Source organism: Mixophyes fleayi, chromosome 7, assembly GCF_038048845.1.
Source record: "Mixophyes fleayi isolate aMixFle1 chromosome 7, aMixFle1.hap1, whole genome shotgun sequence".
NCBI classification, from domain to species: Eukaryota; Metazoa; Chordata; class Amphibia; order Anura; family Limnodynastidae; genus Mixophyes; species Mixophyes fleayi.
Window position 1 is genome coordinate 111,104,011 of NC_134408.1, and position 14,333 is coordinate 111,118,343.

Genomic DNA, 14,333 nt, shown 5'->3' on the forward strand with positions numbered 1-14,333 from the left:
TAAACAGATCAGACCTTATCACAGTTTACCCTCCATCCACCCCCACAAGAGGGAGACGCCACCAAAATGATTGATCTCCTGACTTTTAGTCAGAATGAAAGCCTATTGTAATTATGCCTCCTGCAGAACGAGACACAGTTTATTAAGTGCCATATATGTATTACAAGAGTGAGCAATAGTTACTTAAAGGCAAAACCAGATTTGATAGCATATATAGAGTTCTGGCAGCCGATAACAGATAAGATACAACTTGTTTTAAACCGAGATGTACCCATGAAATCAGTTTTGTCCATCAAGTTTGACACATGACCTATACTGTCCCAGCTCTGAATGTATATTACATTGGGAAAATTATCCCTTTAAGTTGGAAACTGTCAGCAACCACATGTGCTCTGCTTCTAATGTACGGGGCTCACAACAACTTTGAGAAGATCTGAGAAAGGTGGTATACTGCCACCTGGAATACTGCTTTAACTGTAAAACTAAAATATATATTTTAACACATACATTCCCCACCCCCAATTCATTGAACAAAGGTCACAGGACTTTTAAATTTAATATTTAAAAATAAACAAAAAACCTTAACCCTTTTATAAAGATCCATTAAAGATAGATGTCATTATTGTGCATAACAAACACAATAGAATATCCTCTGTAGAGATTCTGATTAGTGATTTAAAATGCAGATGACAGTTATTAGTTGTCATCCAGCAGAGAAGGATCTGGCACATGACCATGACATGGTCAGGAAGCATTAGAAAACCTGCACAACACTTTACGTACCCACAGCATCGCACTTCCATCTGCCACGCCCCTGGCCAAAACATGTGCAGTTCATCAAGTGTCCTTCCTCATGATATTTGTTGAAAGATTGATTAACATCATAGGTGATGCCATCCACAATGCACTGATCTGTTAGAGAGCGAGGGGGGAAAAAAAAAACCAAAAAACTACATTATATATACACACAGAGGAGGTGGAACTAGCGAGCTGTGGGCCCCACTGCAAGGAGGAGGGAACCAGGGCCTCAGACCCTCTGCTTCTGCCATGTAGTGAGCCCCATTATCTCCATGGGTCCCAATGCACCACACCTGCTGCACCAATGGTAGTTCAAAACTGCACACACCTTCTGCAGTTTAATCCATATCCCCCAACCAAATATTTGCATTTATTTTATTTTTTTTATATTTTTAAGTGGAGCGGAGTAGGAAGAAAATTTCAAAATGTATCATCATCATCTATTTATTTATAAAGCGCCACTAATGCCGCAGCACTGTACAGAGCATTCACTTACATCAGAAGTGCTAACCACTAAGCCACCATGAAGCCCACCTGCCAAGTTCCTTGCAGACCTAGCTAATCACAATATAGATATCAGACACAACAATTTAATAAATTCTAGTTCAGCACATGTCCAGAGTCCTATGACTACATATATCGCTCTACATAAAGACTGGCAGCATTTTGCATAAACAAAGTTTCTAACAGGAGTAAAGTTTAAACAGTCCCTGCCAAACGTTTCAAGTTATTTGAATCTGGAGAGCCAAGATATTCCTCATTCCATTTTGTCAAAGTGTACAAGATGGCCAGGGGAGGGTTGGCACATCTTCGCCTGGGGGGCAAAATTCAACTCAGCAGCCTATTAGGAACATAAAAAAAAACCCCATAAAAACAGGCAGCCCAGTGACTCAGCCCAAGGTAGCCACTGTGGGACCGCCCCCCCCGTCCAGCCCAGCCTGCCCCTGAAGATGGCTGACTCTAGATTCAACATGTTAAGTAGTTACATATGCATCACCAGCAAAGAACTAGGGTTTGTTTTCTCTTTTTTTGAATAATCCGAATATACATGAATTCTCATGACTATTTCAAAACTCACACCCAGAAGGAGACAGTCGACTTCCATTCCCACGGCTTTAGAAAACCCTGCATATGTTCCTATTGAATGCACATCTCAGAACTCATATCTGCCGACAACAGATGCAAAAACCACACAAGTCAGGTCAGTTAAGGAAGCAAACTACAATCTCTGATCCAAATTCTCTTGCACATATTTTTCTCCTTATCAGAATGATCGCTCTGTGGTATGTATATTTATAGTGGCAGTCAACTTGCAATTTCAACAATCCTGCAGGAAACAAACTGGACTGATAGCAAATTCAGCTTACTGAACTGCTGCCCACAGAACTTCAAAGACCAAATAAAGTAAATGTAAACTAAAGCCTTGAACTTTGAACATAAAAAGCACAATATTAAGCCAATATGAAAAAAACAACCCAAAAAAACCTTTACCTTTGAGTTGAGAATAAGCAATGCAGTTCCATTCCCCACGCCCATTGCCAACACAAGTACACCTCATCATGTGACCCTGGTCATGCATTTTGTCCCACTGATCACCAATACGGTACATGACACCCTCATTAGTTGTGCAGATTTCTTCATGAGCTATAGTTGGGGAGTGGGGAAAAAAAAATGGTTTAGGCTACTGGCATATTGGTAGTTAGATACCAGTTAACTGAACTGGAAATATCAGTTATGTGCTATAATCATTTTACTAAATTATAACTGAGATTCAAGTCTGCTACTTCATGTAGAATCCTCTAACATTAAGATAATTGAGAATCATGTAGGAGCACTGTGCACAATAGCCAACATTGGCTCTAAAAGATCACATATGAGTTACAAAATCTTTAGGTCATACTGCAACCAGTTTAAATAAAGGATTGTTATGGCAGTTAGTGCAAGAGTGAAGGAGGAGCACAGCATTAAATTCAAAATTTCTCAAGAGAAGGTTTCAATAGCTTTGCATCAGAAACATGTTGCTTTACAAGTGTTCCTCACCTGCCATGGGGCAGAAGCCAAATTTCTGATCCGCATCATAATTTAAAGTAGTTCCACACCACTTCATGTTGTCACGGCGCCCCTCTGATGTGCAGTCTGTGTAATTTCGGTTATTATACAAAAATGGAAAGTGGCAGAGTGCTCCATTGGAATTACCACCTCTTGTCTGAACCAGGGCTTAATAAGAAAAATAAAAATAATAATTATAAATATAAATATACATACATACACACTAAAGCTCATTGAAAACAGAGGCGTATTATTTGTACAAGCATGGTCCTGCACTTCCAGAAGTGAAGTTGTGGAATTGCCATGGTAAACTGCAAATTAATGCCCCAATTATTAGTCTCTAGTTGTCATAATTGGTTTTCGTGAGCAGCAACTTACCACGCTGTTCTGTGCAGAAAGAATATTTCTTGTCCTGATCATAGTTAGATGTGGTTGCACACCAGAGCTTTCCATCCTGACGACCCTCTGTTGTGCAGGAATAATAAGTCCTTCCATCATGTATGAATGGGATAGCACAGGGTTCTCCATTAGAATTACCTCCATACATTACAATGGCAACTATTTTAAAAAACACGAGAAAAAAAAAAGCAAGAAATTAAGTCCAAATAACAAAGAGCTATATGTAAAGAAATATAAATTATTTATAAGAGAAGCTGTATTTACCACTTTCTTCACAACTGACACCATTGCCAAGACATGTGCAAAGCATCTGCTGATTTCCTTGAGTCTTGAGCCATTTCATGCCCACATAATATAGAGTACCACTGTCAGTGACACAGTGCTCGATATCAGACACAGCTGGGTAGATTTGTATCTGTGCACCAACTTCAATAGACAAGAAAAAACAGATATGATTTAGATTACACATTTTAAGGAGGGCAGGTATACTTTGGATTCAGCAATTAAACTCAAAAGTATATCAAATAAAAAAACAAACAAAAAAAAACCACCACCCATTTTGTGCACTACTATTAAGACAGATATGAAAGAGTGCGGGGCCTCACATAACTCACCTGTACCAGATGCTACTACAGAAGAATGTCTCTCACACTTCCACTCTCCACGACCATTGCCTGTACAAATACACTGCAACAAGTTCCCCCTTGCATCAGTCTTGCTCCAAGTATCTCCAATTCTGTAGGAGGTTCTGGTGTCCTGGTCATTACACCTGTCTGTATGTGAATATAGGACAGAAGTTACCCCATGTCTTGCCAGAAAACTGTCTGCAAACAATGCTACAAGAATGTTTCGGAGCATTCATAGATGATAAAGGTTTGAAAAAAAAACAAAACCAAAAACCACAAAAACAAAAAAAAAAAAAAAAAACACACAAAAGAATTGCTTAAAACGACACTTTTATATGGCAAGATCAGTGGTACCTGCAACGGTCAACACATTCTCCCAACCAATATAACACAAGAATTTCAGTAATAAATATTTTACAAAACGTCTTTAAAGGCAAGCTATACACAGACAACAATAAAAAGGAAAATGGCTTTAATATTGTAGACAGCATTGAAAACTCATATGGCTTATGAGAGGCGCACTTACATCATAGAAAATGTGTCAAGGACGGAAGATATGTCAAGTCTGTGCCGTATAGCAGACATAAATTAACATTTAACGTTTGCCTTGACAGTAATCAGGATGAACGTAATAAGCAGCTGTAGCAAGTATTTACAGTACTGCCAAGGCGGTTTGTTCTACAACATTGGAAAATACTTAGTGCTCATACTAAGGCAGATAAGTCCCTTATGACCATACAGAAGCAGCAGACAGAAGTATACACTAGATTAGAAGGTCAGTTAAATTCAAAATACAGCATTGGCTGGATAAGTTTCTCAATTCAATTTTTGGATTACACTCTGGGGTGCAGGAACGAAAATTTTCATGGGGATGGGGGCAAAAGACCAAGGGCTTGGAGCCCCTTTTTCTTGCATTTGGTATCTAGCTTTATGACAGTTGTAACAGGGACTGTAGCTATACAAAGACTCCCAATCCTATGTTAATTTTTAACAGTGTTTCAGGTGTTGGCCAAAACTTTATTTATGCATTAAATAATATGAATTACCAATTCATACACTAACAGTTAGACAGATAGATAAATTCAATTGTTCATCTTAAACATTTATTTTTCATAGTCATTAACCTAGTTTTTATTCAGATTTTGTTGACAGCCTAATCTCATTTGATTGGGAATATTCTTAAATCTATAGTCACCGCCTCACTGGTTACGGTATGTGCTATAAATTTAAATTGCTATATCTCATGTTTGTTACTGTATTGCACGAAATTCAGGAAAACAGTGAATAGTTGTTCATCATCAATACAGATTATTCATTAAATGCTTATGAATTGCAACAGAGATTTTTAAATAAACAACTCTATCTGTATTAAATCTATACTGAGCAATCTATATAAAATAGATGATAGTTATACTAAGACAATCTATCCTTTAAAAAAAAAAAAAAAAAAAAAGGTTCTTACACCCCCCCGATTACAGTATATATTTTAGGTTGGTTAAAAATGCCATCAAAAGAGCTCCCTCCATTAAAAGTACTTACTTCTAGAAGAGCATGTAATGCGTCCACTGCCTTCTCCCAAACACGTGCAGTCCACCATCATCCACCCCTGGTATGGCTTTTCCCACGTTTGTCCCACCACATAGGAAGTACCAGCTGTATTATCGTAGCATCTCTCCGCTAACCAGATGGAAACAATTTAGAGTTTAATTAATTCTTTCAGTTACATGGGAAGAAATGTTCCTACATAGAGTATCTGAAGCCATTATTACTTTAGTTTGTCTCTGGCTCAATAGTTTTCACTTTTCAGTGTGCTGGAAACAGCTGGTAGGTGTATGATCACCAGTTGGCTGAAAGTGTTGTCAGGAGCCCAAGCTGGTGAACGGTGTTAATTCAATAAACAAAGATGACTAAGAGGTACCTAGATGTTGCATCAGATGGCAAGATTTGTATCCTTATTAAAGGCAACTACCCTATATTTAAAACAGGTTTTCATTAGAAAATCCTTTGAGGTATTCATCTTAAGTTACAAAAATAGGGTAATAAACGGGCAATGTGAAGTGTGTTACAAGATCATGCAGAATGCCAACAGACAGTAGCCACAATATTACAATTGCAAAATGTAAAAATGCTCTCTCCCCCAGTTAGTAGCACCCTATTTGTGTCGCCCCCTTCCCTTTAGGATGTTAGCTCATGAGCAGGGCCCTCTTTCTTTGTGTGCTCCTACTACTGTTCCTTTACCCTCTGTACCTCTTGGCCTGCTTCTCTAGCCCTTTTTTCCCTGTCTTTTTAAGCTGTGCCCTTCTCGCTGATTTCTACCATCCCTTTCACTATCTGTCCCAGATATAATCTGATTTGCTTTACCCTGTCACCTGGGTTTGTATACATTTTTGTATCATGTTGCGTCTTGGTTTTGTTTTCTGTATATGTAATATACGGCGCTGCGGACCCTTTGTGACGCCTTACAAGATAATAAATATTATTATTATTAATAAGAAGGTTTCACAATTATGCTACACTTAAAGGCACACCAAAACTAAGAATCTGTAAAAGCATTGGGAAAAGCAGTTGTAAGTAAAGGTTTACAAGCTATAATCAATCATTTGACAATTGATTTAGACCAGGCATGTTTAACAGTTTTGATGATTGCAATCAACGCTCCCTGCTTCTGACTCTCAGCCACTTTTATCAATACGAGTTAAACTCACTCCAACCATTCTACATTACATTGAAAATACACTTCCTTACATCATTCTGCAGTTAGAATTCTGATAATAGTTGCATGATAAATATTTATTTACAAGAAGCATTTGAAATGTAACAAACTACAAATGCATAATTAAGCAGCGAGTTTTACTCATTGCCAAAGTAACGGAACACTCCTTCAAATGGCATACGAGGCGCTCCTTACACCAAATATGGAGCTAGTGTGCAAGCTACTCAATACAAAACAAGGTGACATTTGGTTTTGACATGCCAGACCTATGCTTAGAGACACAGGGTGAAAGAAAGATACTCTTGGTCAAAAGCAGAAATCCATCTGCCCTTTAAAAAACACTTACCTACAGGCTTACACGTCCACTCTCCTTTACCATTACCAAGGCAAACACATTCCAACATATAGCCACCGGTTTCATGGGGCCTACGCCAAGTGTCTCCAATCTTGTAGGATTGTCCTCCTTCATGACAGCGATCTGTAATGGAGATAAAGTAAGACAAGCACTCCTTGGAAGCTTCCCAATTCTAGTGGGTTCAGACACTATAGCTCTGGTCTTATTTATAAACACTAGGGAGTCTATGCATCATTACAATGTGGTGCCACTAAATATGCATCGCAGCGATATTTAAGCACTGCAGGAACGCATCATGCTGTGGCTACTCTGGGAGTCCCGGCGAAGTGACCCTTCCTCTGCAATCTCATTTTCCCATTTACCAGCCTAGCACTGCTGGTGAAAGGGGGAAGTGCTGTAACAGATTCTTCAAAATGCCTGTGTGTAGAAACCTTTACAGAGTTGTCCAAGCCACCACCCTATATCAGCCCCCTAATTACACAAGACTATCATAGCTTGTACTCAGGCCCGGCACTCCCATTAGGCAAGGTTAGGCACTTGCCTAGGGCACCTGACTCTGGAGGGCGCCACAGATTAAAATTTTCTTTAAAACTTTGCGGCGACCGCTGACCATACCTTTCACGGCCGCCGCACAGCTTCAGATACATCCAGAGGGAGGGGGAGAGGGACTATTGATCATCACCACCGCCGCCTCTCTGCTACGTCTCCTCACCTCCACTCCCTGACATCATCATCACGGCCCGACATTGTCAGTGAGTGGAGGGGAGCAGACGGAGCAGAGAGGAGGCAAGTTAAGCTAAGAAAAGACGGGGGGGGGGGGGGGGGGGGGGTGGCGCGAATTTTGAAAATGTGCCTAGGGCGCCAAGGACCCTAGCACCGGCCCTGCTTGTACTGCAAATTTATTTCGTTTTCTTTATACCATCACAGAGCCAGCTATAAAGAATTGGAACAGCTTTACAGTGGCTGGCTAGCTGGGATTTACTGCAAAGTGAGCCAGTTCTAATCTCATTCAAGTCAACAGTCAGCTAATCTTAATGCAGTTTAAAAACAATTAGTGAGAGTCAGGCCCTAAACAATCCCCATGCAAATTAATGTATGTGTGTATAAACACAGTAACTGAATCTCTAATCAAGCCTGATTTAAAAGGCAAATGGCTACGATTAAACAGCTGTCGGCTGGGGAGTTGCTCTAATTAAACCTATAGCTTGCACCATAGTTAATACATTTTTTTTTTACAAATTGCAAGAGAAAAGTTCCATGAATTGGGCACCAGCAATTTAGGATACAAATGGTCACAATAAAAAAAAAGTGTATTTTATTATACAAAAATAAAGGGTAACTTTTGGATTTTATTTGTAGAAATCTCTCCTCGTTCTTTTTCTTCACACCTCTATGACATGCGGAGATTTCAGGCTGGGCATCACCATGATTCTCATTATACAAGGTTCTGGTGGCACTTTCCTTTGGATTGAATCTCCCCCATAAGTCTTCTGAAATTTTAGTCTAGCAAGTAGTGGTGTTTAAAACCTCTTTACATTGTGGGAGATCATAGATTGTCACGATCAGATTCATTTTTAAGAGAAGTTTAAGACCCAAGTTTCATGGGGACTAAGAGAAAAGTACCCTGTTCATGATATATTTACCTGATAGTGGAATGATTATTCATGAACAGATTACTCCAAGTCTAGATCTGTCAATTCAACAGAGAACCCACCCTCTGCAGACAGGAACATCTGGTTTCACCCCCCTCGAATTGGCACATTTACGCTTTTATGCTCTTGGCTATACAATAGGACCTGATTTACATGCGACACAGGAATGCCTTGATATGCAGTCAGAGGAACAAATGGCCAAATACAGCAAACACATACAATATGAAAATGATTCTGCATAAGCAATCAATGCAGAATATTAGGGGGTCATTACTTGCAATCGTGCAGCTAATCCGTCCTCTTCCAGCTCCAATGCAGGTACAGTCCCAGATCATGCTGTCTTTAGGTCGCTCATAAGTTTCCCCAACACGATATGTGGAGCCAGTGTATTTGTCAAAACAAGTTTCTTCAGCTGTTTAGGAATGAAACGGTCTGTCATTTATGGATGTAAAAATGAAGTGTGTATATCACTTAATGTTTTCAGACGAGGACTAATGCTCAACTCCCTGCCAATGAAGGAACATTCCATTTTGTTAGTGGAAGTACTTACTAGACAGATTCATGATGTCTGTAAAGTATTCAATTTTCATCTAGCATCAATGCCACAATATGGTTCATAAGTACTTTGACAAATTCCTGATATTTGTTGACTATAAAAGGTACATATATATTCTAGATAAGAGCACACAAACCTCTGAGTCCCACCCCCCATTTCAGAACGACTATAAAATACCAGGGGGTAAATGTATCAAGCTGAGAGTTTTCCGGCAGGTTTGAAGAGTGGAGATGTTGCCTATAGCAACCAATCAGATTCTAGCTATAATTTTGAAGAATGTACTAAATAAATGATAGCTAGATTCTGATTGGTTTTTCAAACCCGCCGGAATACTCTCAGCTTGATACATTTACCCCCAGGTATCTCACTAGATAGGGAGGGATTGAATCGACCAGTATATCAGTGTAGTGGACATTCTTTGAATAGTCACCAGGTCTGACATTGTAATAAAAAGGGGCCTCTTTCTGAAAGACTATAAACTCCAGAGAGAACACACGTCCCTGGAAAAATACCCACCTTCTGGTTTACTTTCACAATTGAAGCCTCTACCGCCTCCATAGCAGGTACACACCAATGTGTTGCCCAGGTAAGTCCGTTCCCATTGCTGCCCAATACTGTAAGCCTTTCCATTATCAAAGCAACCTCCTGTTTAAAGCAAATTGTTACATGTGAAAATCAAATAGGATTTCAGTACAATGTCTAAAGGAGCAGCTCAGAAGATCATATCATGTAAGAAACATCATATTGAATACCAATTTATAATTCCAGTGGCATAGCAAAAGAAAGCCTAGGTGTATTATACAGCCTTAGGAGTTCAGCAAGGCAAAATATTATTAAACCTGGTGAAATTTACCATTCATAGACCATGACATTACAGTTGATAAGAAAAATCAGCAGGCCGATCATATTGATAGTCTACACCATTAGCTCACTGACAAATTCTGGGGCACTCAATAAATTGATTTTGACAGGTGATATATTTATTATTAGGAGCACACTGGATTTTCCCATGTGCGATAATATGGAACAGTTATGCTTCTTGGTTTCTCTAATAAAGAACATTTCAGTAGACCCTATTCCTTGGGCCCCAGATGTTAGCAAGATGAATGACTGGGATGTTAACAGAGCTACAATGAATCTTTTTAGACATAGGTATTTACTCTGGCAGTGTATATGTCCCATAACTAGAGCACATCACCTGCATCCAGTTAGCAGACTGAGAACACTTTACAAAAATATTTCAGTGATCTAACAATTATGAAGCTCCAGTGACCAGGTGACCACTAATCATAATCCTGCAAATTATCCAAAACCTTTATCAAGTATCAGCAATGTAATACTTTATCAACACCATTCAAATCAAAGCGTTAAAACGTAGTTTCTGACAGACACAACCAAATTGTGCATGTCTATGGTAAAACCAAAGGAGAGGACCCAAACATTTATTTGGGATAACAGTGCAGTTTACAGTTGGCATTCTATACAGTTGTGTTGACTGTCTTTAAAATCACACTAACCATCACAAATATTAAGTATAAGAAAGCTATTGAAGTATATACACATTGCGCAAGAATTCCACTTTCTAGTGGAAAAGTGTAATATGGCCATACAGACTGTTGTGTGCAGAAGAGCAGTAAGAAGAGGACTGCAGATGGCCCCCCATCAACCTGTGCATGTGGTCATCTTACAAATATCTAAACAAGCCCTAGTGATGCTGAAATGCAGACGTCTTGGCCCAAGGGGTTAAACATACAGATCGCAATCAATTTAGCAACCTATGTGTGTGGCCAAATTGGACCAGATAACAGGATTAATGTCGGACACCAGGGGGTATATTCACTAATCTGTGGGTTTAAAAAGTGGAGATGCTGCCTATAGCAACCAATCAGATTCTAGCTGTCATTTTGCAGAATGTACTAAACAAAAGGATATAGAATCTGAATGGTTGCTATAGGCAACATCTCCACTTTTTCAAACCCGCAGTTTAGTAAATATACCCCCAGGTATATTGAGGATGTCTGACAGCCACTCAACCTTCAGTTTAATCCTCATGGAGATTTACAAACATTACTCAAAAAGCTGCAAATTTAAACTAAAACCAAACAAAGAAGTACATATGCGATTTATTTTTTTTAGCTTTTACTAGACAGATGAAAGCCAATTGTTGATCTGGTTTAGTACATATTTGCACCTTTTGAGCAATGCTAGTAGACAACCTTTACACTTAACATGTAATGTAACATTTAAAAAAAAAAAAAAAACACACAACTTTTCACTAGTACTTATGTGTTGAAACCACCACTGTAAGACTACACTAAAAGATGGGGTCATCATTAGCAACTTTGTGTATAGATAAAAGATTTGGGACACATTCCCATAAGAGTACTGAACAGTATTTGTATTTCCCCAAATCAAATATAGATTGGTACTTTGCACTTTAGTTGCTTATTACTTCAAACACATTAAGAGACTGCTTTGGTGAGGGGGAAGGGAGAACAAAGGGTTTTCTTTGAATTGTAGTGCTTACTTTGTAATTGCATTTAAACCTGGTGTGTAGAGTGACAAAAGGTGCAATAAGTAGCAGACTTTAGCTAGCCTAAGGCTACATGGAGCAAATTGACAAGAGGCTGGACAAAGCAGTTTATGAGGTTTACTGCTGTTGGCATCCACTCATCCTTTGTTAAGTATTACTACCATAAGCAGAACAGAGAAAGGATTTCTAGGCTGTTTTTTTTTTTTCTTACAGCTTTCTGTGAACATTGTTCCCTCTGGAAGCAAATTTCATTCTCGAGGAAACGCATTAGGAGACTGCTAGTTTTACGAGAAAAGGAAGTAAAATGCAAAGTCTATAATTTACACATTTGGCATACCATTAAATATTTCAGAATATATAATCTAGTTTGCCATACGACATGGTTTACGATCAAACATCTTAAATATCTAATGTCTGCCAGAGTATCACATTAGTGCCTGTTATGACAAGAAAACCAGATGGGATGCAACAATAGTTCTGTGTTGGAAAGATAAAAGCTATACATTGGTAGTTAAGGTCTATATATAACCCATAATATTCAGAAGTGACAGAACAAAGACATTTCATAAAGATAACTGTGGTTGGACTAAAAGTAGTAGTTGGCCAATTTACAGAGCATTACCTCCTCCCTTACACATTTACTAAAAGCCCAACAAAATTGATGCAAGATTCCACTAAGGTAGGTGTGAAAACAGCAAAACATTTGTAAATTCCTTAACAGAAACAAATTAATTAAGGAATAAATTATCTGGTTGAGGGATAACCAGTCACAAAGAAGTCACTAAAGTTGGTACTTAACATTCATAAAATCCATGCCAATTAATGTTTGAATGATAACAGCATTAGTCTTACACAGCCCAACATGCAGACTTATGATTTTATATGGACAGGTTAATATTAACAACACATTATTAATACCAGTGTGTTAAAAAGCCTTAACAAACAGATAAGAACCTAGAACAATAGTCTCAAACACACTCAGGGAACATTAAAATAAAATGCACAATAGGTTTCTTTGGAAGTGTGTTTTTTAGTTCAGTACTAAAACATCTGTCCTTACTATAGTTTTGTCTGGAGCAGAGGAAATAATCTTTAGCCGATCAAGAGCCAAACAATGACTAATAAGACCAATGTGTTCCAAACAAAAAAAAAAGTTAATTGGTGATATAATATTAGGACAATAATGGAAGATATTGTACAGACTATATTTTTGTAACCAGGGCACATAGAGAGCCCGGATACACAAATTCCCACCCAGGGGTTATTTACCTATTCAGTGCTGGACAAAACAAAATTACATAGTTAGCGTCAAAGTAGGGAACATCCTATTTGGCATTTCTAGCTCTTAATAACCAGAGGTGCAATGTTACAAGCTTTCATCCCAGAACATGGTTAGAAAAGTCATTAATGCTCAATAGCATAATTTAGAAAACAGGGAGCTCTCATAGGGCACGGCCATTTACAGCAGTCCTACCTTGTTAAGGAGCGGAGATACTGTAAAAAAAAATTGGGATCTAGAAACTCACTGAAAGAGTTTCATGATTCACACAATCCCCCCAATACAGACAAAAGCAGAGATTTCATCCTTACTCTGAGTGGTGTCCGCAGCTGTAATGGGCTGCAGCCCCTCACTGTAACTTTTGGTCTTCTCAGATGGGTCAGCTTGCACCGCTGCGCTCAAGCACAGAGCCAGGAGCAGCCCTGTCAGGGGCCCCCGGGGCATCTTGGCAGAGCTGGGGGGCAGATAATCAATGAATAGAAGCTTCAATATGTTAGCAGCCCCAATTACTGGCGCATTTCCCGAGTAAGTCTGAGTAGCAAAGGTAGAGATGCCAGCGATGGTCCCCAATAGCCAGAGAGGGCGCAGTAAAGCGAATGAAGCGTATAAGACCGCAGCTCCGTGCTGTGCAGTGGATAGAGAGCTCAGTGCGGGCGCGCAGTATATATATACACACACTCAGAAGAGGCTCTTGGGGGCAATATGATTGGCTGTTGCCTGTTCGTGACGTCACGGCAAGGAGGATTTCTCCTCTCCTATATAAGAAGAGGGAGGTGCATAGTGTTTAGTGTCAGGGACACAAGACTAGGGAATGAGTGTGATTAAGCTGTTTGGAGGAACTGTGCGGAGCATCTTCACGCCGTGATTGCTTTACCAGCATTAGGTTTGCAGCGGTTTTAAAAGACAACGTTGATATAGGTCCAGAGAGTTTTGGTAATGTTAGGTAGTTACTTTGTGGAGTTTCTGCATTCCGCATATATCTCATTGCTATTGTATTACCCCCGTATGAGGACTGTCAGCATTATCACTTGGCACTCTCCAGTCTTTCCACATGTGTTTTTCTTCTAAATACTGTCTCTTCTTGAAAGAAAAGTATATACTAAAGGACAGCTGTTACCAACGCACTAGTGCTAACCTTTTGCCCAAATTGAAAGTAGTACTATCATTAAGAGAATGGCGATCAGATGTTTCTTATTAAGAAACCTAATGCAGCTTGAGGCTCGTTTTGTTTGTGTTAGTTTAATGTGCAGTACAGTTGCTTCAAAAGAATGGGGGATTTTGCATACCTAATTTTTACTTGTGTGGGTGAAAACTTGATTAGTGATTATTCAGTGAATATAAATTTAGAAACCATGGGATAGGTAAAGGCTTAC

General features: G+C 39.1%; 1 protein-coding gene across 6 annotated transcripts in view; it reads right to left on the minus strand.

Moving 5' to 3' along the window:
* Positions 1-13,601, minus strand: part of FN1 (fibronectin 1) — a 44,228-nt gene extending 30,627 nt beyond the window's left edge. For 3 of the 6 annotated variants that reach the window (XM_075180337.1, XM_075180335.1, XM_075180334.1), the window contains exons 1-11: positions 13,272-13,600; positions 9,665-9,793; positions 8,867-9,004; positions 6,932-7,063; positions 5,412-5,549; positions 3,861-4,019; positions 3,511-3,672; positions 3,226-3,405; positions 2,839-3,015; positions 2,290-2,442; positions 784-912 (exon numbers count right to left, since the gene is read on the minus strand). In XM_075180337.1, the coding sequence (XP_075036438.1) occupies positions 784-912; positions 2,290-2,442; positions 2,839-3,015; positions 3,226-3,405; positions 3,511-3,672; positions 3,861-4,019; positions 5,412-5,549; positions 6,932-7,063; positions 8,867-9,004; positions 9,665-9,793; positions 13,272-13,404 (1,630 nt within the window). In that variant the 5' untranslated portion in view covers positions 13,405-13,600. Of the gene's footprint in view, positions 1-783; positions 913-2,289; positions 2,443-2,838; positions 3,016-3,225; positions 3,406-3,510; positions 3,673-3,860; positions 4,020-5,411; positions 5,550-6,931; positions 7,064-8,866; positions 9,005-9,664; positions 9,794-13,271 lie in introns of all 6 variants that reach the window. The other 3 variants (XM_075180338.1, XM_075180333.1, XM_075180339.1) reach the window with 2 other exon arrangements.
* Positions 13,602-14,333: the final 732 nt, after the last annotated feature.